The following is a 25,101-nucleotide window of genomic DNA, read 5'->3' on the forward strand; positions in this document are numbered from 1 at the left end:
AAGCCCTGAATTCAAATCCCACTTCTAGCAATTACCAGCTGTGGGCCCTTGGACAAACCATTTGGCCCTTTCATGCCTCTGGCTAACAACCTAGGACTCAGCTACTGAGACACAGACAGGCTGGCTCTAATGTGCTGGTAGAGCGAGTCCTCTAGTGCAGGTTAGTTGGGATTTGGGTCACATTTCTCTTCATTGCCTGTATTCTTAACACCAGGCTCATGTATATATCACATCTCCAAAGGTCTATATCAGATCCTATCTGGGAGGGATGTTCTTTTCTGTGCCCCAAAGTGCTTTGCATGCAGTAGGTGCTTAGGAAATACTTGTTTCCCAACCGAGCATCCTTGGTGCTGCTAATTCCAGAAGAGAAGCCTCTGGATTGGAAGTGCAACCTCTGGATTGAGATTCTGCCTTTTTTAGAGACTGGGGGATTAGTCTACCAGGGCTAGAGAGAGTAAAAGGGGATGGAGGGGATGTAAAGGGGAGATGGAGGAATCTGCTAACTCCAGCTCCATCCTCCTCCCCAGACTTCCCTTGAAGAGGATAAATAACCCTCACCTTTCATCCTGTCCATCATAGACATGGTCTCCTCAAAGAGCTCTTCAGCCTCAGCCTTGACACTCAGGATCCGGGTCCCTTGCTCCCCCAGCATAGGGCTCTGACCCATCCGGTCCTTCAGTTCTGCATATTTTTGTTTCACTCTCTCAAATCCCTGGAGGAAATCAGAAGGAAGAGTCTTATTGCAATGACTGACCACCTCCTCCGCCTGCAACTTTACATTAAAGGGTGAAGCTCTTGATGGTTCCACAGGGACTTTTAAAAAAAGTCTCATTAATCCCTGTTGTTTCACCTGGATTGCTCTCGTTGCCCCTGATAGAGATGTTCCAGGGCAGTTAGGAAGCACAGTGGATAGAGGGCAGGACTTGGAGTTAAGAAGACTCATCTTCTTGAGTTCAAATCTAACCTCAGACACTTATTGGCTGTATGATCCTGTGCTAGTCACTTAACCCTGTTTGCCCCAGTTTCCTCTCTAAAGTGAGCTAGAGAAGGCAATGGCAAACCACTCCAATAGCTTTGACAAGAAAAGCCCAAATGGGGTCACAAAGAATAAAACACGACTGAATCACAACAGAGCTGGCCCCCAGTGGAAGAGGCTACTTGAGGAAGTTCCCATCACTGGAAGATTAAAGCAGAGGTGGCTGTTTGTTAGAGGTGTTGCAGGGGGGATCCCTATTCAGATACAATTAGATTAGATGGCCTGAGGGGCCCCTGCCACTTCTGAGTCTATAATTCTGAAGTCTAGAAGCATAGTTCTAGTCCAGAATTATGGGTCTCCTCTTGGATCTAGACTGTCAACCCCTTGAAGTCATGAGCCAAACCTTGCTTACACTTTGGTGTTTGACATGGCACCATGTTGACTTGATTGGGGCATCCACCAGAATGGCAATGATAGTTCACATTTCTAGGGGACGTCACAGTCACCAAAGCATCTTCCTTATATCAGCCTGCCAAGGCAGGCAATGGGAGGATTATTAGTGTATGTACCTCAACTCACTGGCTGGCACCTGGAAGGTTAGGCCTTGGCAAAAAAAAAAAAAAACCCTTTTGGTTATAACTCAAAAATCCATAGGAACACAGGCCTGTGTCCTTCATGTCTGGATCAATGGCTATGTTTCTCTGAGGGAGTCCTGTCCTACCCTACTCACACCACGAGGAAAGCAATATTTTGGCTCATTTCTTTGGCTTCATCCTCTGGCCGTGACTTGTGCCTGCTGATTACCAATTAACAACCAACAGTCTTATTCTGCTTGCATCCACATCTTGAGTGTCTGTCTCCTCAGGCCCCACTCTACATGGGCCCATGAGAGATACAATTATCCCCATTTTACAAATGAGGAAAGTAAGACATAGAGAATTGAAATTGTAAATAGCAAAATGGTAAATGGTGGTTCAAAGACCAGTGGGGAAGACCTGTGCCATTCTACAAAGGCAGATCTGCCACACAGAACAAACCAAGGTAGACTGTAGAATAAAATGAAGAAAGCATTGAATTTAAAGCCAGAAGGTCTGGGTTCAAAACCTGACTCTTCTATCTACTACTTCAGTGACCTTGAGCAAGTCACTTCATGATCCCAACCCTGAATTTCCTCATCTAAAAAACGAGGGACTTAGATGAAATGGTCAAAAGTTCCTTCTAACTCTAAAATCTTGTGGTCCTATGACCTGCCCACTAGAAAGAAGATTGGGGGTACAAAGCAATAAAAGACCAAACAGCTAACAAAAGAACTACTCACTGGCATTTTTTTCTGAGCTAACAGAAGGGAGTAGATTATACATCTTGGCCTTTTTAGCTTGATTCAATTCAACAACCATTTCTGCTTTTGTCTTACTCTGAGACTAACACTGTTTCTGTTTTAGGCTGGTGAAGCTTCTGTAAATCACTGAAGAACAGAGGAAAATGCTTCTCTGCTTTCAAGATCCCCAATGCTAACAAGTCTTCTTTTCCTTGTTTCTTTTACATTACTTAGCATGGTTCTGGGTCTCTGAGAAGTATCCAATAAACACTGAATGAATGAAGTTACGTGAGGAGCTTCTGAAGGACATATCAGAATCCTGAATCAGAATCCCTTAGCAGAAAAGCTTTGGAGTGCAAAGGTCAAGCAGTTTCATGCCTTCTGGTCCCAAAAGGGAAATGGAAAGTAGAACTGGTATTTTGAGAATAACAATCTAAAGGGCAGCTAGGTGACACCCTGGATAGAGTGCTGGACCTGGAGCATCTTTCTGAGTTCAAATCCAGCCTCAAATACTTAGCAGCAAGTTGATTAACTCTGTTTACCTCATTTTCCTCATCTGTAAAATGAGCTGGAAAAGGAAATGACAAACCATTCCAGTATCTTGCCAAGAAAACCCCAAATGGGATCATGAAGAATTGGATATGAATGAAAAGCAATTGAACAACAACTATCTAAACTAATTCGCTAGACTAAGAGTACAACAGAGTTTGAATTGAGAGAAAGCAAGATAGAGCCTCAAATTGGCAATCAAAAAATATTCCAGCCATACTAACCTACTTGCTCTTCCTAACATCTCTATACCTTTTCCCTGGTGGTTTCTCTTGCTTGAAATATTCTCTGTATTTCCTTGGACTAACTTTTAAAATGCTGGCCTTATGAAGAATACTTTCTTCTGGACTCAAGGGCTACTCTCAAGAGCTCTTCAGAGAGCCCCATTCCCCTAAGAAGTTCCCAGCTACCATTTTCCCTTTTAAGGTTGCCTTGTATCCACTTTGTATGTGTTGTGTATATAATTGGAAATGTATGTGTTGTCTCCTCCGTTAGAATGTAAGTTCCATGAGGGCAAGAGCTGTTTAGCTTTTTTATTTATATTCCTAACACTAACTTTGTAGCAGTCCACAGTGATATTTACTCTAGAGAGATAATTAGGCTGTAAAGTTGGCCTTAGGAGAGCGCATTCTCTGTCCAGTAAGGCACTGAACTTTGATCCCAACTAGTTTAGGTGAGAAATCAGGTTTCTTTGTTCTCCCCAGGCTGAAAAAGGATCCACCCTTATCTTATGACAATTTGCCTTTCTACCAATGATAATCTGCTATGTCTTTAATTAATATGTATTATGTATCTTTGCATGTGGAAATCAATAAAAGACGAGCTCACAGACCCAGCCCAGCTTTTACCACTCATCTCTCTTCCTTAATACTATCTTTCTTTCTCTCTGTCTTAGAGCTGGCCTCTGGCTGTGCTCAGCACCTCTGTTTCTCTAATCCCTATCATTAAGCCGTAACAGTCCGTGCTATAAGCACAGGTTTAAGGACTGTGGCTTGTCTCTATTGATCTCTAAGCTTATTTCTGTCGCCCATGATGTTGTGTTATGGTCTTCCCACTGTCTCATGTATCTATGAAGTGGAAAGCCAGAACTAAAGTCTGTGGGCTCGATTTATGTATTTGGTGCCTGGTTCTCTCTCTTGCCATCCCTCCAGCTTCAGATTCTGATCCCCCAGAGAGATAAACTTCTATCTTTCCTCTTGTGTGAAGGCTGCCGGCCAGTCTCTCATCACAGACTTAATAACATTTGTTAATTTATTGATTGATATTCAAGCTCTACCCAATATGTCCTTTGGTGTTGTCTAGTGATTTTTCAGTCATATCCAACTCTTCATGACGCCTTTTGGTGTTTTCTTGGCAAAGATGCTGGAGTGCTTTGTCATTTCCTTCTCAAGCTAATTTTACAAATGAGGAAACTGAGGCAAACAGGGTTAAGTGACTTGACAGTTCCATATAGCTACCAAAAGTCTGAGACTGGATTTGAACTCAGGAAGGTGAGTCCTCCTGATTCAAAGCCTAGTGGTCTGTCTACCATACCATATGCCCTTAGGCATATATAATACACTAGAATGCTGTTTCTTTTTCTGTAAAATGAGGAAGGCTAGACCAGATTCTAAGTTCCTCTCCAGCTCAAACATTCTATAATTCTAAATGGACTCTCCCATTTCCCAGCCTATAAAACAGGAATTTCTATTTCTTGACTTCCCTGAGGGAACCAGGAATGTTAGGCTAAGATGTAACCAAATCCCTGATGGTTGGAGTTGAGTCTGTTATCTCTTCATACCTGCTGAGCACTTAGAGCTTGCTCATTGGCCCCCTGGGCAATCTTCTGGGCTTGGGCAGACTGTGCCCTCTGCTCTCCGACCTTGAGGCGGAGCTGCTCAATCCGGTCCCTAAAGCTGCTCAGCTGCTCCGTCATACCTGTCACCATTCTTTCTGTTGGAGCAAGAACCTGCTGGACCTAGGGAGAGGTGGAAAGGGGGAAGAAGTCAGGGGCAAAAGTGGGAAAAAGAGCTTGTGACTTACCATGACATCTTTTATGCACCCTCATTCTTGTCCCAAAAAATACTCCCCCAACCCCCAGTGCAACAGCTACAAAAGCACAAGAAAATTCACATTGATCTTGTCCTGGACCTTCCCATCCACACATTTCTATTAAGATGAGGCTTAAGGAGAATGAGCATCTTTCTCATTCATAGTCTTCAAGAAGTGACCAAGGATGCATTTGTCAGTGCCAGATATAGCATTGGGCACATTTTGGTAGGGAGTTAGTGGATGGGGATAGGAATCAATATTGTAATTTCATTGTTAGGAGGAATTCCTAGTAAGGAAACTCCTTCCACTTGGCCAGCAACTTATTTATTGTCTTAGAGAGTTGCCTGGGACTCAGAGATTAAGAGACTCATCCAGAGTCACACAGTATGTGACAGAGGCAATATTTGAATCCAGGTCTTCTTGATTCTAAAACCTAATCTTTATCCATAATACTAAACTGTCTGGCACTTAGTAGGTGCTTAATAAGTGTGTACTATTAAAAGGAAAAAATAATGAATGTCATGGGAGAGATTTGTTCATTAAACACTAGGTGGCCTTTTAAGGTAGTAGGTATATAGTAGGTGCTTAATAAATGTGTACTATTAAAAGGAAAAAATAATGAATGTCATGGGAGAGATTTATCTTTGAGTACTACTAGCTAGCCTTTGAAGACCCTTCCATCTCTGTGATTCTGTGACTTCCTCGGGTAGTTCCTAAGACAAAGATAACAACACTCTAGCCCACATTCCTACCCTTCCCTTTCCCTCTGCCCCCCCAGACACAAAGACCTGGAATAATACATTATAAAAGCAGCCAACATCCCCATTTGCTCTGAACTTGCTGCCTCTCTTCTATAATATCTCCTTTCTTTATAGCTCTGTGAGCCAATGGTCACTTTCCTAACTTTTCCAATTTGAAGAAGCTTAAGGAAAAGAAGCCATTGATTCACCTCAGTGATCCGGTCCTGTAGGAGTCCTAGGGAACGTCTGGTGCCTTGCATGGTATCCTCAGCCTCCTGAAGTGCCACTGTGCCCTGGCGCAAGTTCCCCACCACATCTTCCACCTGACCCTCCACAGCAATGGCACGGCTCCTTAAATGGCATTATGGTTCAGGAAAGGGAAAGGAAGAGAAGAGAATAATTGGAGAATGTGGGCTTCCATCCTACCAGCCCCAAATCAATCAAGAATTTAGGACAATTAAATCTGTTAATTTACTTTTTTGGGTGCCCCCACTCAAGAGAAAAAATTATACTACTAAAAAATTAGAACTCTCACCCTTTAAAAAAAATTATACATCTTAGACCACAGCTTTCTATATTCTAGACCTTGAACTTTGAAGAACCTTGGCCCATAACATTAATAATAACAATAATAGCTATTTATAGCTAACATTTGAGAAGTTTGTGCTTAGTTTGGTTTGAAACAATATTTCCAACCAGGAATACAGTGGAATAGTTATATTTATATGTATATTCAAAGCCTAGATATCATTAAGCTTGCTACTGACCTCAAAGTCCTTGAGGCACCATTGAAGTATCCCAGCCCAGGAATACTCAGTACCCCCATCCATCCAGAGTGCCCAGTTTATAGCAAAAGGCACCCCATCCTCCATACCCCAAAGAGGCAAAGGCTCCTCTCCTCCTCCTCCTCCTACTCCTCCTCCTCCTCCTCCTCCTCCTCATCATCATCATCATCATCACAATATTTATATAGTACTTTAATGTTTACAAAGTATTTTACACATATCTCTTTTGGTCCTCACAACAACCCTGGGTGGTAAGAAATTGAGTGACTCACATAACTTACAAATTTCATAGGATAAATTTTATTTAGAACTGGAAGGGAACAAGACTTCCCCTCATTATTCCCCCACATCCCAGCTTAGGTCCTAACGTCATTATTTTCCTCAATCAAATTAGGAGATCATAAGTGACAGGAAGGAGTGAAAAGGGTCAAGCCTTACCTGGCCAGTTCTGCCTCCTCCTGGAGCTTCCGAGCCCGAGCAACGTCCTGCTTGGTCTGAGACAGAACCAAATCCACATTAGGCAATCGGGCCGCAATGGCCTGGATCTCGTTCATCTTCCGAAGGACAGTGGCAGAGTCCGTGGGCAGCCACAGAGCCAGAACTGACTCACTAATCTCCTGGATGGTGGCTGCATCTGTGCTGGGGTCTGAAAGACAGGTGTGGGTCAGGTGTGAGGGATCCCCACGATATTTCTCAAATGGTCAGACTGTTCTTGGATCCAACGAAGAAGCACACATTACCCAAACCTAGAAGTGTTCCTTTCCTGCCAGCCACAAGGAAGTATACTATGACCATTGTATCAGAGTGGGAGTCAGAATTCCTAGACTCTAGGCAGGAAAGAAAGACCTCATTTATCTCTAAGGTTGAAGCCTGACTCTTAAAGCCCACTTCACTAGGTTAGCTCACCTGACTATTCCAAAAATAACATTAACAATGATAATAATATAATGAGTATTACTCATATTGATATGGTGCTTTAATGTTTACAAAGCACTTTCCTTGACTCACCTTGGGAGCCTAGCTACGTATGTATTTTTATCTCTGTTTTACAGATAAAGAAACTGAGGCTCACAGAGGGTACAACTTGCTCAAAGTCATATAGCTAGTGTAGGAGGGAACACTAAAGCCCAGGTCCTGCTGGGATTGCCTTCTCAAGCACCCTGCTACCATAAGTAGAAAGAGGTGAAATCTCATGTCAAATTAACAGAGAACTCTTCATCTCTCACACACAAAGAGGCAGACATGGCTGAAAGGACTGAACAACAACAACACAAAGTGAATTAATTCTCCCTGCCTCCTCCTCTTTACCAGTGACATTTATGAACATTAGTAACAGAAAGGAAGGTGCTTTGGGGTCTTTGAAATGATGCTGTATAGAACCAAGTCATAATAGCTCTTCTATTCTTCCAGATGGTATTAATTGGGCTCCTGGCCAAGAAGATTTCCACAGAGGGATGAAGAAATATTGCTACTAATAACGATAATAACAGAATGATGCATTTCCCTGGCACTTTAACTTTTTTTACCCACACCTTAATTGATCCTCATAAAAGCCCTGAAAGGCAGGTATTTTCATCCTTGTTTTACAGACAGGGAAACTGAGGTACAAATAGAGCAAAAGGCCTCATGCACCCAAGGTCACACAGCAAATTAGTAGCAGAACTGGAAAATCAGAATTCAGTGATCTCTTGATGAATACCTATCAGCAAAAAAACACTACTCAGGTCAGACTCCTAAATGGAAAGAGATGGAGAATGCACTCACCAGTGAGAAAGTCCCGGACCTGCTGGATGAGGAGACGGGTACGTCGGACATCCTCTTCCATCTGAGAACGGCTATTGCTCACCTGGGTCTCTAGGAGCTGGGCATCTGTCTGGATCTGGGTGGCAGCTTCTTCTGCTGCTCGGATCTAAGGATGGATATGGAGATAAGAGAGACAAGAGTTTACATCTTAAGAGGACCTCTGCCAATCCTTTCCATTGTATCCCTCCAAAAATATCTGGGGAGAGGAATTACACGTCGGCTATGGGAAGGGGTTGGGGGAAGGCAGGGAAAGAACATGAATCTTGTAACCATGGAAAAATATTCTAAATTAATTAATTAAATAACCTCCCCAAATAAATTAGTTAATTGAAAAATTGAAAAAATATATCTGAGGAGTCCCCTCTCTCCTAACTCCTACTCAGTAGCATTTGGAATTTTCAGCCTTGCAAGAGATGAGTGTGCCCAAGGAGAACTAAACAACAGACCAAAAACAAAGGCTCAGAACTCTGACCCTCCTTATGTTAAGTTCTAAAGCTACCTGAGATCATATCACGTAAGATCTCTGATTGGGGTTAAGGAAGGGGGAACATGATCATTGTTTTCAAGTATTTAAAGAGCTGCTTTGTAGAAGACTTGTTCTGGTTGGCCTCTGAGAGCAGAACTAGGAACAACCAGGTGGAAGTGACAGAAAAGCAGGTTTCTACACCATAAAAGGAATATATTTCTAATAATTATAGCTATCTCCACCCCCAAAAAGATGGGTTGTCTCAGGGAGTCATCACTGGAGGGCTTCAATTGTAGGCTAAAAAATTGCTTTGAGATTGCGCATGCTTCGTTTATGCATTACACTAGATGGTCCCAAACAAATCTAAGATTCTACAGTCTTGGAGCCTCCTTGGCTTTAAGACAGAGATGAGAATAGGCCTGATCTTCTTTAGAGGGGTTACAAAAATGTACTCTGGATCTTTGCACTTTTCTGTCCATCTCTCTCTCTTTTACACAACTCATACCTACCATCTGCTTGGTTTGCTGGAGTTGAGCATTGAAGTCCTGGAGCTGTTGGGACACCTGTTTAGCAGTCCTAAAGGCACTGCCTGCTCGATTGAGGGTGCCCCTACAATCAGGGTCACAGGTTGTGCCATTGTCTCGGGGACACAGAATCCCTTGGCACTGTCCTGGGGTACAGGTGTCCTGCCTTGCGGTCCCACAAATCTGCCATGGGAAAGAGGGAGAATCAGTAAGACCCCCTATCCATCCCCCTAGTTGAAGCCCACCCACTCAAAGACTGCCCATCCCACTCCCAGAAAATAAATGGCTGTCCATCACCATGGCAACAGTGGACCAGAAATTTGTCTCCATAGCAACTACGGAGTATATGAGGGGATGGGGTTTATAATAGTTGAGGGGGAAAGGAGAAAGCACAAAGAATAGGGAGAATCTGAAGGGAAATCTGAGTCAACAGTGAGGGTGTCCAAAGCACAAAGTGGGGGGGGATTCTTGGTAATGAGGAATACTTTGCTTAGAATCTCTCCCAAGAACCAGGGGGCTCACCTTATTGATGGTGGGTGTCAGATTAGGAAAGGAAGCCATTTGTTGCCTCAGGGTCTGTAGTTGTGGCCCCCCAGCACTCCCACTTCCTTCCACCTGCCTCTCCAGCCTTTCAGCTTCTCTCCGGCTGTCATGGGCCTGGAGCAGCAAGTTTGAGCTGCTAGCAATACGTTGAGCAGCTTGGGAAGACATCTGATAGGCAGAAGTCAACATTCTTAAGGAACCTATAGGATGAAAAAGAGGATAGAATATAGAACATAGATTTGGGAGACTGAAGAGGAAGATGGAAGGAGCAGAGATGGGATCCTGGGCCACATAAAAAGGCAGTGCAGGATGCCCAAAGGTGGACTGTGCATCCTTACCTGAAGGATCTGTACTACTAATTCTCTCAAACTGCTCTCTCTTGTTCTGATATTGGATGAGGAGGAGCTTAAGACTTCTGTCTAGATTCTCCAGTTCTCCTGAAAGGGAATCTGTCTCCTCTTCTAAGGGAAGATCTGTCCGAAGACTCTGGAGCATTCTCCTGTGGGGGGAGAAGAACTGTTAGTGAGGGGCAGAATGAGCTTCCGAATGCCTTCATTGCCCTGACCATCCCCAGATGAAGTTTTAATTGAGTCAGAGAAGGCAGGTGCCAAAGAAAATTCAAGAGATCTGTACTGTCCACAGGCTAGAAATTCAGACTCTAGCTAACCAAGAGCTGCCAGGAGAGGCAAGAGGGTCCCCTAAAGCAGTGGCCATCCCCAGCTAGCCTTTATGACCTCTTTCCTTCATTTGATATTATGATCTCCTCATGGATAAGTCTCTTGATTCCCCTAAGCATAAGTTTCAGCAAATCCACATCAAAGTATTTACTTCTTACAACTCTCAATACTAGGTCCTAGAAATAGGTTGGGGGGTAAAAATAACACATTCACTCTCAATCTCACTTTTACCATTTTTGCCTTTATATGCCCAATGCTTAGCCTAGCTTTTGGACATAGTACACATAATGAATTTTTGTTGACCAATTGATGGTTATAAGACAATCAATTTTAAATCAGAGCAGATAGGTGGTATAGTGGATGGATAGAGTACTGAGCCTTGAATCAGGAAGACCTGAATTCAAATCCATTTTCAGACACTTACTAATTGGGTGACCCTGGACAAATCACTAAGAGTTCTTACCTTTTTTTGTGTCATGGACCCCTTTAATAATCTGCCTATGTGTCTCTTCACGGGATAATGTTTTTAAATGCATAAAATATATAAGATCACTAAGGAAATAAGCTATGTTGACATTCCAATGTCAATTTTTTTCCCATCCAAGTTCACAGACCCCTGAAATCAATCCTTGGTGGGGGAAGGAAGGAGGGAGATTAGAGAGGGAAGGTATGTGGTCCAAAAGTAAAGAGTCCTTGCTCTATAGGTCATCTAATGCTAACCCTTCCCTTTACAAGAGAAAATTGAGGTCCCATGTGAAGGATTTGTCCATGGTCCTGGAATTAGCAAGTGACCACAATAGTATTATCTGCTGGGCTGCCTTCACACTCATCACACACGTAAGCCACTTTCTCCAATTGTCAGTCTGTGTGGGTTCAAAGAAAGCAAACTAATTTTAGTATCACCTGCAGCAAACAGAAAGCTAAATGGGGCGTGGGGTATATTGCTCATTCTAAAACCAAACAAAAAATTATTTTTAGATAACTTATTCTAAGATCTTCCTCTGGGAAACCAACAAATCCACAGCTCCCCATGGGAAACAGTTCATGATTCTACTTGTCTCAAAGGCAATGGCTGTCCCATCTGCTTCTTCTCTACTATCTTAAATACTTGGTCTGTCTTAAGCCTGATGCCTGCCACTCTCTACCCAAAGAAAAGACTGGTCCAAGTCTGGAAAGAAGCCTGGAAAGACTACCCTGTAGTCTCCTTGTTGTTCAATTGTATCTGACTCTTTGTGACCTCATTTGGGGTTTTCTTGCCCCACTTTCACTGAAGTGGCTTACCATTTCCTTCTCTACTCATTTGAAAGATGAGGAAACTGAGGCAAGCAGGGTTAAGTGACTTGTCCAGGGTCTCACAGCTAGAAAGTTGTCTGAAACCAAATTTGAACTCAGGAAAATGAGTCTTCCTAACTCGGCTTGTCATTCATTGTACTCACTATACCCCAGGCTGCCTCTATAGTAGTCTCCTATTCATAAACTAATACTTCCATGCAGAACTTCAGACATCTAAAATAAACCTTCTCTTCTCTCCTTCTACATTCTCAGTCATTCTAGATTAAGCCAAGATGTTTATTCATAAAAGAAAGAGTAGACCCATAAATTGTACTCCTTAAACCATAGTCTTGTTTTGAGAAAAGAGCCTGGGAAACTTTATTTAAATGTGAATTATTATTAATAGTCAGAGAAACAATGGATATCAAAAAAATCTGTCCAAAGTCTAACTGGCTAGCTCTCAAGTTTCATAAATATAGCTCATGGTCTCCGTCATGTTCTCTAGAATCTCCAGAGCCAGACATGCATTTTTCTTCTTCTTCCCAACACCTACACCTGGACTATGGCCAGCTTCTGAATGCTTGTGTTTCACCTACTGGTAAATTTGTAATGATTTAGTTTTTTCCTGGCAGAGAATGTGTTTAACTGCAAATTTGTTGAAGCAGAGCTTAGGAAACAGAGCTTACAACATTTCTGGGAAAGCAGACACTTAAATCCAACTCATAGCACCAGTCAAAAAAATCACTCTTGTGATGTCATTGGTCCCCATCAAAAACAGACAAACAATAACAACTGGAAGATTTAACAGCCTTATCTCATTCTCAAGGAGTCAAAAAGAAACATGAAGACTCATTGACTCCTGCTGCTTCCCCCATACACACGTGTGCCTGCTAACCCTGATGTCTCATTGTCCTCTTCTTCTCGTGACCCAAGAGACAGCACAGGACATTGTGCAACAAATAGACAATATTTCAACACCAAAAATATCCTCCAAATTCATAAAAATACCCTACTCCTTCTCATTCCTTGGCTCTCCACTAGGCTGACTAACCAAGAGCTGCTTCTTTGCCTTTACTGTCTATCTTTTTGCTGAATTTCAACTGAGTAGGAGAAAAAATGAGGGGGAGAATACCTGACGGAGAAGATGTCGTTTGCCACCTCTGTTATCTCTTGCTCTGTGACCGAGGGCGTTCTGAGCATCGCCTGGATTTGTCGGATGCTGTTTTCTGCCTCCACAATCTGAGGGCCCAGTCCGTGTGCTCCTGGGCTAGAGCCTGGCCGGAGCCCAGCTGTGGTGTTGACCAAGGCCCTAAGACGAAAGGCTTCCTCTCGAAGGTTCCTATCATATTTCTGGAAGCAGGGATGGCAGGCCACACAGACAGGATAATTGTCACAGAAACCTCTCTGGCACTGGTCGCAACGAGGACCAACAAAGCCTGGGCGACATAGGCATCGACCTGTGGCTTTGTCACAGCCGGGACCCTCTGTCCCCCGGAAGTCACAGTCGCAGGCTGCAGATGGGATGAGAAGAGACAGAGAAGTGAGTCCTGAGGGCAGAGATCGAGGGAACCCCCTTGGATGGACTCAATGTAGTTGGGAGAAAAAGCAACATAACAAGAGCTCCTTGAGGGCACGAGCTGTTTTTATCTGTCTCTGTATTTTAGCATAGTTTGAAAATGCTTATTGACCATGATGGAACCTGAAATTCGGAGCCTTTGCTTACTTGGTGTGAGTTATCAGTAGTATAATGGAAAGAGCATAGCCTCTTGAGCGAAAATAACCGAGTTAAAATCCTACCTCTGCTTCCTAATACCAAGGTGATTATGGGTAAGTCACTTAATCTCTGTAAGCCTCAGTTTCCCTATTTGTAAAATGAGATTAACATCATGGATCATGTCTACACAAAAGAATCCAATTGATTATATATTTTTTTATATTTTTATTATTATATTGTATTATTATATATATTATATATTGTATATTTTATTACATTATATTATATATATAAAACATCATTTTTGGACTAAACCTGTGAATTCATTGACATAAGTAACTCACACTAAAGAAATTCCTTTGACCAATGCAATGGGCACCTTCTTTGCACTTATTTCTTAGTTGCTTTGAACACTGAGAAGTTAGGGGACTTAGAAAGGATCACATAGTATATATCAATGGTAGGCCTTGAACCCAGGTCTCATGACCCCATGACTGACTGGCTCTATCCACTCATCTCATAGTGTTATTGTAAGGAAAAGACTTTTTAAGGCCCCAAAGCTCTCTATTAGTACAGTAGAAAGTGTAATGGATTGGGAATAAGAAGATCAAAATTCAAATCCTGGCTCTGCCACTTACTGAGTGACTTTGGACCCCAGTTTCTCCACCTACAGAATAAAGGGGTTGGGTTTTGACATGTAACTTGGGAAAAAATAAAATATTGTTTAAAAAATAAAGATATTGGCCTAGGTCATAAGAGTATCTAACATTTGTATGGCATTTTAAGATTTGCAAAGGACTTTCTACTTATAATTTCATTAGCTCTTACAACAATCCTATAAAATAGATGCTAATATCCTCATTTTATAGATGAGGAATTTGGGTTAGAAAACCTGATTGAGTTAGTTATGGTCAGATAGTATCTAAGACCTTAGATGCTCTAAAGCTATGATCTTGTTTTGGGGAATTCTTGTTTCTTTTCTTTCCAATGGGGGGGGGGATATCCTCCTCTCTGCCTGACAAACAATGGAGATAAACTCGGGAGAGTCTATTTCTCTGTGGAAAAGATAAAGAAATGTAACACATTCAAAGTACTGGGGCACATCTGGGACATTTGCTGAAAAGCCAGCAGGGAATTGGCTTTTAGGGCTGGTGAACAGATGGGAGATCATTCATTCTAATGATCTTACGCATTCACTGGCCCTGGTGAAGTTTATTTGCCAGTTACAATGAATGAACACAACCTCAAATACCAACCAAAAGAGGTGGCCAGCACCTATTATATAAACTTATCCATGCATAATCCCCCCCACACACACACACACTGCCCTCACACCCCATCATGCACCCCCCCTCACCTCATCCACCTCTGAATTCCTCATTCTTTCAAAGCACAGCTCAAGCACCACTACTATGTGAGGTGGTTCTTCTAGTTTCTAGCATCTTCCCCCTTGAAAATTGTTGGTTGTTTAGTTGTTGTTTCTTTGTGACCTCATTGGGATTTTCTTAGCAAAAACTCTGGAATGATTTGCTATTTCCTTCTCTGTCTCATTTTACAGCTGAGGAAACTGAGGCAAACAGGCTTAAATAACTTGCTCAGGGTCACACAGCTAGTCATGTCTGGAGTCAGATTTGAACTTAGATCTTCCTAACTCTAAGCTCAGCATCCTATCCCCTGGCCACCTACCTGCCCCCAAATTACCTGGACTTTTTTGGTATATATTTTGTACTGTTTGTCCAAATAAAATGTCAGATTCTTTTTTTTTAATCTTTATCTTCCATCTTGGAATCAATACTGTGTATTGGTTCCAAGGCAGAAGAGCAGTAAGGGCTAGGCATTAGGGGTTAAATGACTTGCCCAGGGCCACACAGCTGGGAATAATCTTGAGGCCTCAGATTTGAACCCAGGACCTCCCATCTCTAGGTCTGGCTCTTAATCCACTGAGCCACCCAGATGCCCCCCAAAATGTCAGCTTCTTAAAGGCAGACCCTGTTCACTTTTATCTCCATACCCCCAGCCCTTAGCACAGTGACACATAGAATATATATTATCATATTTGGCACATAACAGATGCACAATCAAAAAATGCCTATCAGCTGACTTTTAAATATCTGCTCAAAGATATATTTGCAAGCAGTCTTGCATCCGTGTTCATACAGACACAATAATAGTAACTGGCATTTACATAGCATTTTGTAGTTTGCAAAGTACTTCTCATGGATTATGTCTCAGGAACCATGTGAGATAGGCATTAGAGTTACCATTATTTTCACTTCATAGATGAGGAAATGAAGACTCTCCAAGACTAAGTGACTTGTTCATGCTTAGACAACTAGTAAGGGTCAAAAGTGGAATTTGAACTTGGTCTTCCTGATTCTAATTCCAACACTCTATCCACTCTACTAACCTGCCTCTTGTGCTCATGGACACACACACACACACACACTCAGTCCCCGGCCACATTCTTCTCTGGAGAGAACATACCTCGACATTCTGTACCAGTATCTCCAAAGGTCCGATCCGGACACAGACGGATGGACATGGCACTGCACGTTGGGCCCTCAAATCCTTCCCGGCATGGGCACTGACCTGTGAACTATGCCAAGAGGAGAGTGACATCAGGAGGCGCCATCACCATCATGTGCCCTTTTCCTGAGAGGGAGGTCTATGATGTCATGGGCTCAGGAAAGGGTTAAGTTGGAAACCAAGGAGCTAGGGTCCACTTCTGCTTTAGACTTGAAGCTCCAAGCTAAGGTAGGCATTTCTCTGTGTTCACCCCCATATAACAAAGCAGGGCACTGAAGAAAGTATGGCAAGTCTGGACTTTGCCACAGGTCAGACTCCTTAGAGAGGGGATGCTGTGGTGTTGTCCTAACAAGTAGGAGATGGTGGGAAGAGTCTAAGAAAAAAATCAGGAAAGGATACTGATCTGATAAGCATAAGACTTAAATTCCAATCTTATCTTTTATCTAATTATTATATTTCATATGATATCTCCATGTAATATAAATATTTTATATAATTATGTGATAATTATAATCTAATTATTTCTTATTTTATTCTAGCATCCTAATTCTAATCTTCTCTCTATGTTTAATTCATTCTGTAGCCCTAAACAGGTCATTTACTGTACTTAGGTCTCAGTTTCCTTATATGTTGAATAAAGGGATGAAACTAGCTGACCTCACATCCCCCCCCCAAGTCTCAACTTTGTAGAGTTGGAAATTCTTGAACCCCTAAAAACTACATTACCCCAAATTCCTTTCTGTATTTCCTAAAATCCTTTTCCCTTTTCCTGCATTCTGGAGTTTATAGGATTGTATTTAAGTTTGCTATGACTCCTCTCACTCTCTCTTCTCTTGAGATCCCAGCTGAGTTAGGTAGTTCTTTTATTTTAGATCTTATTAATAAAACTTTTAAAATATAATACTTAGTTATTGAATATTAATTTTAATCTCCATAATTTCCACTAAAGGGATGAAAGTAGCTGATCTCAAAGGTCCCCTCAAGTCCTGACATTCATATTATTCTATCACTCTAGCCTCAAGAAACAGTAGAAATTTTTCTTGTGTTGCTTCTAGTGAGGCTGCATATAAGAAAATGAAAAGTTCTATGAAGTTTTGAGGTGACCTGCATGTTAGGTTTAATTGTTCTCTTTTTGTTTTTTAGGCAACATCTGGATAGGTTTGGAATATCCATGTCCTTCTTATCATTATCCCAAAAGGAAGTTTACTCTCTCTTGAGCTCCAGACCCAAATCATTAACTATCTTTTAGACATTTCAAACTGGATGTCCCAGAAGCCATCTCAAACTCAATGTGACCAAAATTGAATGAACTATCTTTTCCCCAAAATCCTCTCATTTTCCCAGCTTTTCTATTTCTAGCAAATTCACCACCAGTTTTCCAGTAACCCACAATTCCAGAGTTATCTTCCACTTATTGCTCTCCCTTACTCTCATGTAATCAGTTCTCAAATATTACTGTATCTATCACCATATTTCTTGAGTCTATCCTCTTCTCACCACTCAGAGTCACACCTTAGTGAAAGCTCTCATCACCATTCTCCTGCACTACTGCATTGGCCTCCCATGTGCCCTCCCTTAAATCTGCCTGTCTGTCTATCTCTCTCTCTCTTCTAGAACATCCTTTACATTATTATCAAAGTGATTTTTCCTTCAGCACAAGTTTGATCATGTCATTTCTCTATTCATTAAATTCCAGTGGTTCCCTATTGCCTATAGAATGAAAAATAACCTGTTTGATTTTTAAAGGTCTTCACAACCTGGTGCCACTTCATTATACATTTCTCCTCTTTCCAAAATCTATGATATTATAGCCAAATTGTCCTCCTTGCTCTGCCTCACATCTGTCACTCTCTCTCACCTCTGTGTCTTTGCACTAGCAATCCTCCATAACAACAACATACTCTCGCTACATTTCCTTCTCATGGAATCCCTTACTGTCTTCAAGACTCAGCTCAAGCACTGCCTTTTATCCCCTCCTATTGCTAGTGCCCTTGTCTCTAAGCCACTTTGGGTTTATCTTATATTTATTCTGTATGTACTTATAAATGTACATATTGTCTCCCTTGATGATCTATAAGCTCCTTGAGAGCAGGAACTTTTTAATTTTTGTCTTTGTGTCTCTAGCACTGAGCAGATAATAGATAATAAATAAAGGTTGATTGGTTGATTGGTTAGATAGAAATTCTCCTTTTGTTTTTTAGGTAACATCTGTATAGCTCTGGAATATCCTCATTTTTCTTATCATTACCCAGAAAGAAAGTTCACTTTCTCCTGAGCTCCAGTCTCAAATCACAACTGCCTTTTAGATATTTCAAACTTGATGTTTCAGAAGCCATCTTCTGATTTATTCATCAAGTTGACTGATTAGATAGAAATTAGATAGAAATATCCTAAATCCTGATATGTAATTAGGAGGCTTCTTGATGGACAGAGAGTAGACGTGAAATAACATAATGGACCAATGAGTTTGATTTGGGGGTGTGATCCCTACTGCACTAGGGGTTTTTTGGGGGTAGATTTCATCCTTTTTAGAAACGAGTTGGCTCCCTCATTATAGGAATTCAATAACCAAGCTTGATCTAGGAAATGGGATAGCAATTAGAAGTTAAGTATCCTCCATTCTGTGACAAAGGTAGCTTACTTTTTCCTACACTTCTAGTTCCTTTGTCTGAGTGTATTGTTTATGAATTTCTGTATTCTATTTTCTTTTCACATATGCCCTTGAAAAAACTATTCATGTGTTGAATATATGCAGGACACGAGGAAGAATGAAAAGAGATGGTGAGTAAGAACCAGATTTGGGTATCCAGCTATGGTGGCAGGAGAAAGGGGAAAGTAATTAGGGGTTGGCTAGAGCAGATCACTGAACCCAGAGATACAAGTCAGTTCAGGAATTAAGAAGGCTTTCAAAGGACTCTGTGCTTTCCACCATATTTGTGATTAGGGAACATTAGTAAGCTTTAAAGAAGAAAACTTTAAAACTAAATACAGAAAACAGCTAGGTGGCTCAGTGGATTGTGAGCTTGACCTGAAGATGTGATAGGTCCTAGGTTCAAGTCTGCCCTTAAACACTTCCTAGTTGTGTGACTCTGGGCAAGTCACTTAACCCCGGTTGCCTAACCCTTACCACTCTTTTACCTTGAAACAAATACATGGTATTGATTCTAAGATGGAAGGCAAGGGTTTGGGTTTTTTTTTTAATTAAAAACCTCTGAATACAAAGATTCCCTGGGCTGTTCCAAAGATGAGCTAAGAAACTAGAATTCTTCTGACCCCAAAGGACCCCAAATTTAGAACTAGAAAGGGCATTAAAGAACTAACCTCAGTTTTTCAGAAAAGGAAACTGGGGTCCAAAGAGGTTAATTTTAACATAGTTAAAACCTCATCATCTGCATTCTTTTGTTCACTATTTTGTGTATGTTTATCTTTATTCACTATATTTTACAGGCTGCTTCAGCACCTAGAATAGTACCTGGCACCTTGTTGTTGTTCGATCATTTTCAGTTCTGACCATCTTCTTCATGACCCCACTTGGAGTTTTCTTGGCCAAGATACCAGAGTGACTTACCATTTCCTTCTTCAGCTCATTTTACAGAGGAAGAAATTGAGGCAAATACGGTTGTGACTTTCCCAGGTTCTCACAACTAGTAAGTGTCTGAGGCTGGGTTTGAACTTTGGAAGATGAGTCTTCCTGACTCCAAGCCTGGCACTCCATCTACTGTGACACCTAGTTGCCTGCCTGACACCTAGTAGGCAAATACTTGTGGATTCGTTGATTATCGATGATCCATTGAGGCCACAGAGAACTGGGATTGAGAGCCTAGGTTGCCTGATTCCTTTTGATTATGTCTCCCTAGAGAAGCTGGCCATGATCAAGCAAAGATTTAGGTGAAGCACTCGATACATTATACCTCAAGGGGGAGGATAACTCTTCCAAAGGGACGGCTGTCCCTCGCTGCTCCGTGTCCTGGTGCTCCAAATGCCCAGCCGTGCCCCTATCCCCCTGGGTTCCTTTCACCTCCTTACCTGGTTACACTGGGGACCGTAGGAGTTGCGAGGGTCACAGTTACATGGCTCACAGCCCCTGCCACTGGCCACCTTCCAGTAATGTGGAGCACACTGATCACACTTGGGACCCACCACATTGGGCAAGCAGAGGCAGCGGCCAGTCTCCTCATCGCAGGGCATGTCTCTCCGAGATCCTAGAATGCTACAGTCACAGCCTGTAGGGCAAGAGGTGGTCTTGGTGCCTGGATCCCATCCCCAGAGACCCCTGGGCCAATGGAGACTCCCCCAGAGGCTCCTCAGAGATCCACAAAAGCATCCGCAGACACCAGGTGCATTGTGGGAGCCAGGGATGAGCTAATCACAGATTGCTCTCCTGCCACCCCCTAAACTTTGACTTCTCTAGCCAGCCCTGCTCTGCCCCACTCCAGCATTCCCTTTTTCTCACTGCTCCCTTATCTTTACAAAGAAACTTGAGCCTGTGCTGCCACCTGCCGGAATCAAGTGACACGGCCTCTCAGTTTGAGGTTTTTATTTGATAAAAGTTTTCTGGTTTTAAAGGGAGGGGATGGAGAAGTAGGGGAACAAAAAGTTAAGGGATTGGAAGGTAATAGGACCCCAGGAGGGTAAGAATTCTAAATGCTGGGAAGCTATGGAATGGGAGCCTCGACTTTTTAACCTATTCTCTCCTCAAATCTACTGACTAGGGTTGGAGTAGGTACATAGCAGGAGAGAGAGGAGGAAAAGGAAGAAGAGGTGGAAGAGAACGAAGAATATAGGAAGGAGGGGGAGGAGGAGAAGGAGGAGGAAGAACAAAAAGGAACAAAAATCAACATTCATATTACTATGTGCCAGGTGCTAAACACATGGCAATGATTATCTCATTTGATCCTCACAACAACCTAGGAGATAGCTATTATTATCTTCATTTACAATTGAGGAAACTGAGGCAAACAGAGGTTGAGTGACTTGCCCAAGGTCACACACTAAGTACTAAGTCTGAGGTTATTTCTCACAGTGTCCCCTAGGTGATATGAGGTCCATCCATCCCACCTCCTCCCACATGTCCAATGAGACACGTATCTTCTCTCATGTCCTAGACCCCAACTTACGACTACAGCCCTGGGGGTTGGCATGGGTGAGTCCAGTGAAGCCAGGTTTGCACAGATCACAGCGTTCCCCCTGCACATTCTCTTTGCACACACACTGTCCAATCAATGGGTCGCAGGGGGCCCCAGGCACTGCCCCATCTGGATCACACTCACAAGCTGGGGAGAAGAAATATCCATAGTCAGATTGAGGCAGAGAAAGAGAAAGGGGACCCCTGCCCCAAATCTCCCTTCTAAAGCTATCACTTTCTTCCAGATCCTCTAAAAAAAGAAGCAAAAAGAAGCAGAAAACCTTTGAAAGCTTTAGGTTAGACTTAGATACTTAGAAAGACAAGCAAACTAAATTTGTGTACACTCCTCTGTTCCAATGTGTGAGTGTGTGTATGTGTGTGAGAGAGAGAGAGAGACAGAGACAGAGAAAGAGAGAGAAAATGCCCATTTTGTTTGGTGTTCAGAATTTTTAAAAGTTAAATTACCCTTCAAAAAGTCATCACTTACTATATAGGAACTACCCTTTGTGGGGGCTCTTTCAGCAATAAGTACTCTGTTTATACTGATAAGGAATCCCTAGAAAGTTTTTAGACATGGTTTTTTAAGTCACTCTTATGAGTCCCTGTTTTCATTCACCCATTAGACTGAGAATTCCCAAGGGGTAGGGAATCATCAGCACTAAGCAAATACCTCCTGAATTGATAAAAATAATAATAATAGACTCTAATTGAACACTCTAATGCACCAACAACATGGAAATGGGCTCGAACCAAGAACACATGTGATATCCAGTGGAATCGTGTGTCGGCTATGGGAGAGGTGGTAGGAGCGGGGTGGGGGAAGGAAATGATCTTTGTTTCCAATGAATAATGTTTGGAAATGACCAAATAAAATAATGTTTAAAGTAAAAAAAAAAGCACAATGTTTGGTACACAGTAAGTGCTTAAATAAATATCTATTCCCTTTAAAAAATAATAATAGCTAACAGTTATAGAGTCCTTTAAGGTTTACAAAGTACTTTTACAAATGGTATCTCATTAAATATGATACTATTTTTCTGACGAGGAAATTAAGATTAAATGGCTTGCCCAGGATCATATAGTAAGTAAATATCTGAGGCAGGATTCAAATTCTAGTCTTCTTGACTACAAGTCCAACAGTCTACCCACTGCACAATTAGCTGAAGCTATTATTAGGCAGACTAAGAGATCCCACTACTCCATACCATACTTGTCCTAGGGACCTGATGCCTTTCTTTGTGGCCAAGGGAAGCAGACCCACACCCACTATGAAGACCCCAGTTCCTTTCTCAATGGAAAGAGAGAAGTAGAAAGAACAGAGCAGTCACTTACGAATGCAGGTCTCCTGGATGGGAACACCTGGGCGCCTGTTCCGAAAGTAGTGCAGCTGACACCGCTCACAGTTCTTCCCTTCAGTGTGGTCCCGGCAGTTGTCACAGACGCCCCCACTCACTCCCTGGCTGGCAGCAAATACAGCTGGGTCAAAGTGGCATGTCTCGGAATGCCCATTACAGTCACACCCTGGAACAGGAAAAGAGATGTGAGCAGGAGCCACCTGCACCAAGGTAGTGGTTCTCAAATGCTTTCTATTCATAGTACAATACCATTCCTTGCTATAAAGAAGCATGGTACCCTATGGGAGAAACAGGGAAATCTGCATGTGCATTATATAATTTTATATATATTACACTTAGATTTGGGATTAATTATATTTACATAATAATAATTATATATAAAAATATAAATATATTATGTATACATTATATATAATTAATTCCAAATACCTTTCAGGGTGCAACTGGAGAAATTCACAGTACCCTAGTATGCCATACCCTTTAGGAACTACTGGACTAAAAGGTCCTGATTTCACCAAACCTGCTTGTAGCATCCCCTGGGGAGGATTCCTATGTCACCACTCTGTATTCACACACACACACACACACACACACACACACACACACACACACACACACACACACACTTTGTTCAGTCAAAACTTTCACAATGGGTAGAATCCAGAATAGAAAGAATAAGAAGCAAGAACAGGAAGTCTTCAGATCTGAATCTGAAAACTTTGAAGAGACAGGAAAAGCACTAGAGAATGATTTGAAGACTCCTTGGTGATATACGGGTGGACTATTTGACCTCTCAGTTCTGATCTAGCAGTGATCAAGAGGCAGAAAAGGGAGGGAAGGAAGGAAGGAAGGAAGGAAGGAAGGAAGGAAGGAAGGAAGGAAGGAAGGAAGGAAGGAAGGAAGGAAGGAAGGAAGGAAGGAAGGAAGGAAGGAAGGAAGGAAGGAAGGAAGGAAGGGAGGGAGGGAGGGAGGGAGGAAGGAAGGAAGGGAGGAAGGAAGGGAGGAAGGAAGGAAGGAAGGAAGGAAGGAAGGAAGGAAGGAAGGAAGGAAGGAAGGAAGGAAGGAAGGAAGGAAGGAAGGAAGGAAGGAAGGAAGGAAGGAAGGAAGGAAGGAAGGAAGGGAGGGAGGGAGGGAGGGAGGAAGGAAGGGAGGGAGGAATGGAGAGAAGGAGAGAAGGAAGAGAGGAAAGGGAGGAAGGAAAGAAAAAAAAGCTACAATTCAAGGACCTTCCCCCCATCCCTCAGAATGAGGCAGGCCCAGGTTGTAGCCACAACGAGTTTAAGATGAAAAAGCATCAACAAGAATGAATCTCTCTAGTGTTCCTGATGAAACCACTGAAACTCAAAAAAGATTAGTGACTTCACCAAAGGCACATAGCTCCTCCAAGGAAAGTAGTGATCTCCCAGGCCCATAAGCATACTCTGGCATTCATGAGGATTCTGGTCATCAGCAGGTTTCCAGGGCTGGTTGTTGTAGAAAGGAGCACAGCGGTCACAATTGGGGCCAGCAGTATTATGTTGGCAAACGCAGACTTCATGGACCTTGGAAAAATTATTTCAAGTCAGTGACAATTCTGATTGCCCTTCTCCTTCCTGTTATCCAAACCCTACCCACCCTTTGAGGCCCAGCAAAAACTAGGCCACCTCTTTGAAATTCTCTATGACTACACCAACCCACATTGATTCCACATTTCTTCAAATTCCTATGGAACATATAAGTTTAATTTAAGCATTTCTCAAATTTGTTTTGCCAAGGACACTTAGATGTGAAATATTTGGATAGAATTCCTAAATACTGGTCTTAAAGATTTAAATGTAGGAATGATTAGTAAAAATTTAGAGCAAATGGAGGAAAATAAACCTTCATCCAAACAAAAAAAATGGTCTATACCATAAATATTTTTGTCTATACATAATTTCATCATGTATGTCAGAAAGAAATATCAATAGAATCACAGTTTTTCCAATATTCACATCATACTTCCATGGCACATAATTTGTGAAAAGGTAGGCATAGTTTAGAACTTAATCACACACTACCCTGTATCATTTTGTTATCATTTCATGGGTTTAACTCTTATCTCTCGAACTAGATTATAAACTCCTTGGGGGCATAGATCTCAGAAATCCCCTAGCACAGTGCTAGGCACCTGCCAGGCTTCAGTAAATGAATCATGGAATTACACTGTTGGAAGGGATAGAGAAGATAACAAATTTAATCCCCCATATGATGCAGCAATCCTTTCTAGGGCATTTTGGGAAAGTGACTGTCCAGCCTCTCTCTGCTCAAGTACCCATTATGATTAGTAGCTGACCATCCTCAAAAGGTAACCTATTTCTCTTGGAGACAAATCTCACTTTAGAAAATTCTTCCCTATAGTGAGCCAAAATATTTGTTGATTGCTTGAGTGAATGGATAATTCTATATGCTTGTCTTACGTAGCTGCCTCTCTCCATATTTCCATCCTAGCAACAGATTGATATAGCTGGCCAATTGTGTTGCTATAGTTACAATGACTTTACACCCTAGATTCAGCTAAGCACTCTGTGCTCATATCACCCAGTTTTATAACTCGAAGCCCTCTCATAGTTTTAATTCCAGTCCCTCTCAGTCCTCTTCTAAATTAAGGAAGGGAAGGTGGTGCCACTATTGTATGGAGGGGAACAAGAAAACTAGATGGAGTGAATTGCCCAAAGC

General features: G+C 42.1%; 1 protein-coding gene and 1 long non-coding RNA gene across 3 annotated transcripts in view; one reads left to right on the forward strand and one right to left on the reverse strand.

The window, feature by feature from the left end:
* LAMB3 (laminin subunit beta 3) overlaps positions 1-25,101 on the reverse strand; it is a 65,761-nt gene that overhangs the window by 1,255 nt on the left and 39,405 nt on the right. For both annotated transcript variants that reach the window (XM_007481325.2, XM_056815876.1), the window contains 14 exons: positions 23,825-23,945; positions 22,382-22,570; positions 21,042-21,197; positions 19,951-20,147; positions 15,883-15,994; positions 12,817-13,195; positions 10,074-10,234; positions 9,715-9,935; positions 9,178-9,375; positions 8,164-8,308; positions 6,838-7,045; positions 5,824-5,965; positions 4,624-4,800; positions 559-712 (listed from right to left, as the gene is read on the reverse strand). In XM_007481325.2, coding sequence (XP_007481387.2) covers positions 559-712; positions 4,624-4,800; positions 5,824-5,965; positions 6,838-7,045; positions 8,164-8,308; positions 9,178-9,375; positions 9,715-9,935; positions 10,074-10,234; positions 12,817-13,195; positions 15,883-15,994; positions 19,951-20,147; positions 21,042-21,197; positions 22,382-22,570; positions 23,825-23,945 — 2,560 coding nt within the window. The remainder of the gene's footprint in view (positions 1-558; positions 713-4,623; positions 4,801-5,823; positions 5,966-6,837; positions 7,046-8,163; positions 8,309-9,177; positions 9,376-9,714; positions 9,936-10,073; positions 10,235-12,816; positions 13,196-15,882; positions 15,995-19,950; positions 20,148-21,041; positions 21,198-22,381; positions 22,571-23,824; positions 23,946-25,101) is intronic.
* On the forward strand, positions 13,191-19,957 carry LOC130457133 (uncharacterized). Its single transcript, XR_008916198.1, has 3 exons — positions 13,191-13,511; positions 18,680-18,705; positions 19,372-19,957. It is a non-coding gene; the product is annotated as an uncharacterized LOC130457133 (long non-coding RNA).

Source organism: Monodelphis domestica, chromosome 2, assembly GCF_027887165.1.
Source record: "Monodelphis domestica isolate mMonDom1 chromosome 2, mMonDom1.pri, whole genome shotgun sequence".
Lineage (NCBI taxonomy): Eukaryota > Metazoa > Chordata > Mammalia > Didelphimorphia > Didelphidae > Monodelphis > Monodelphis domestica.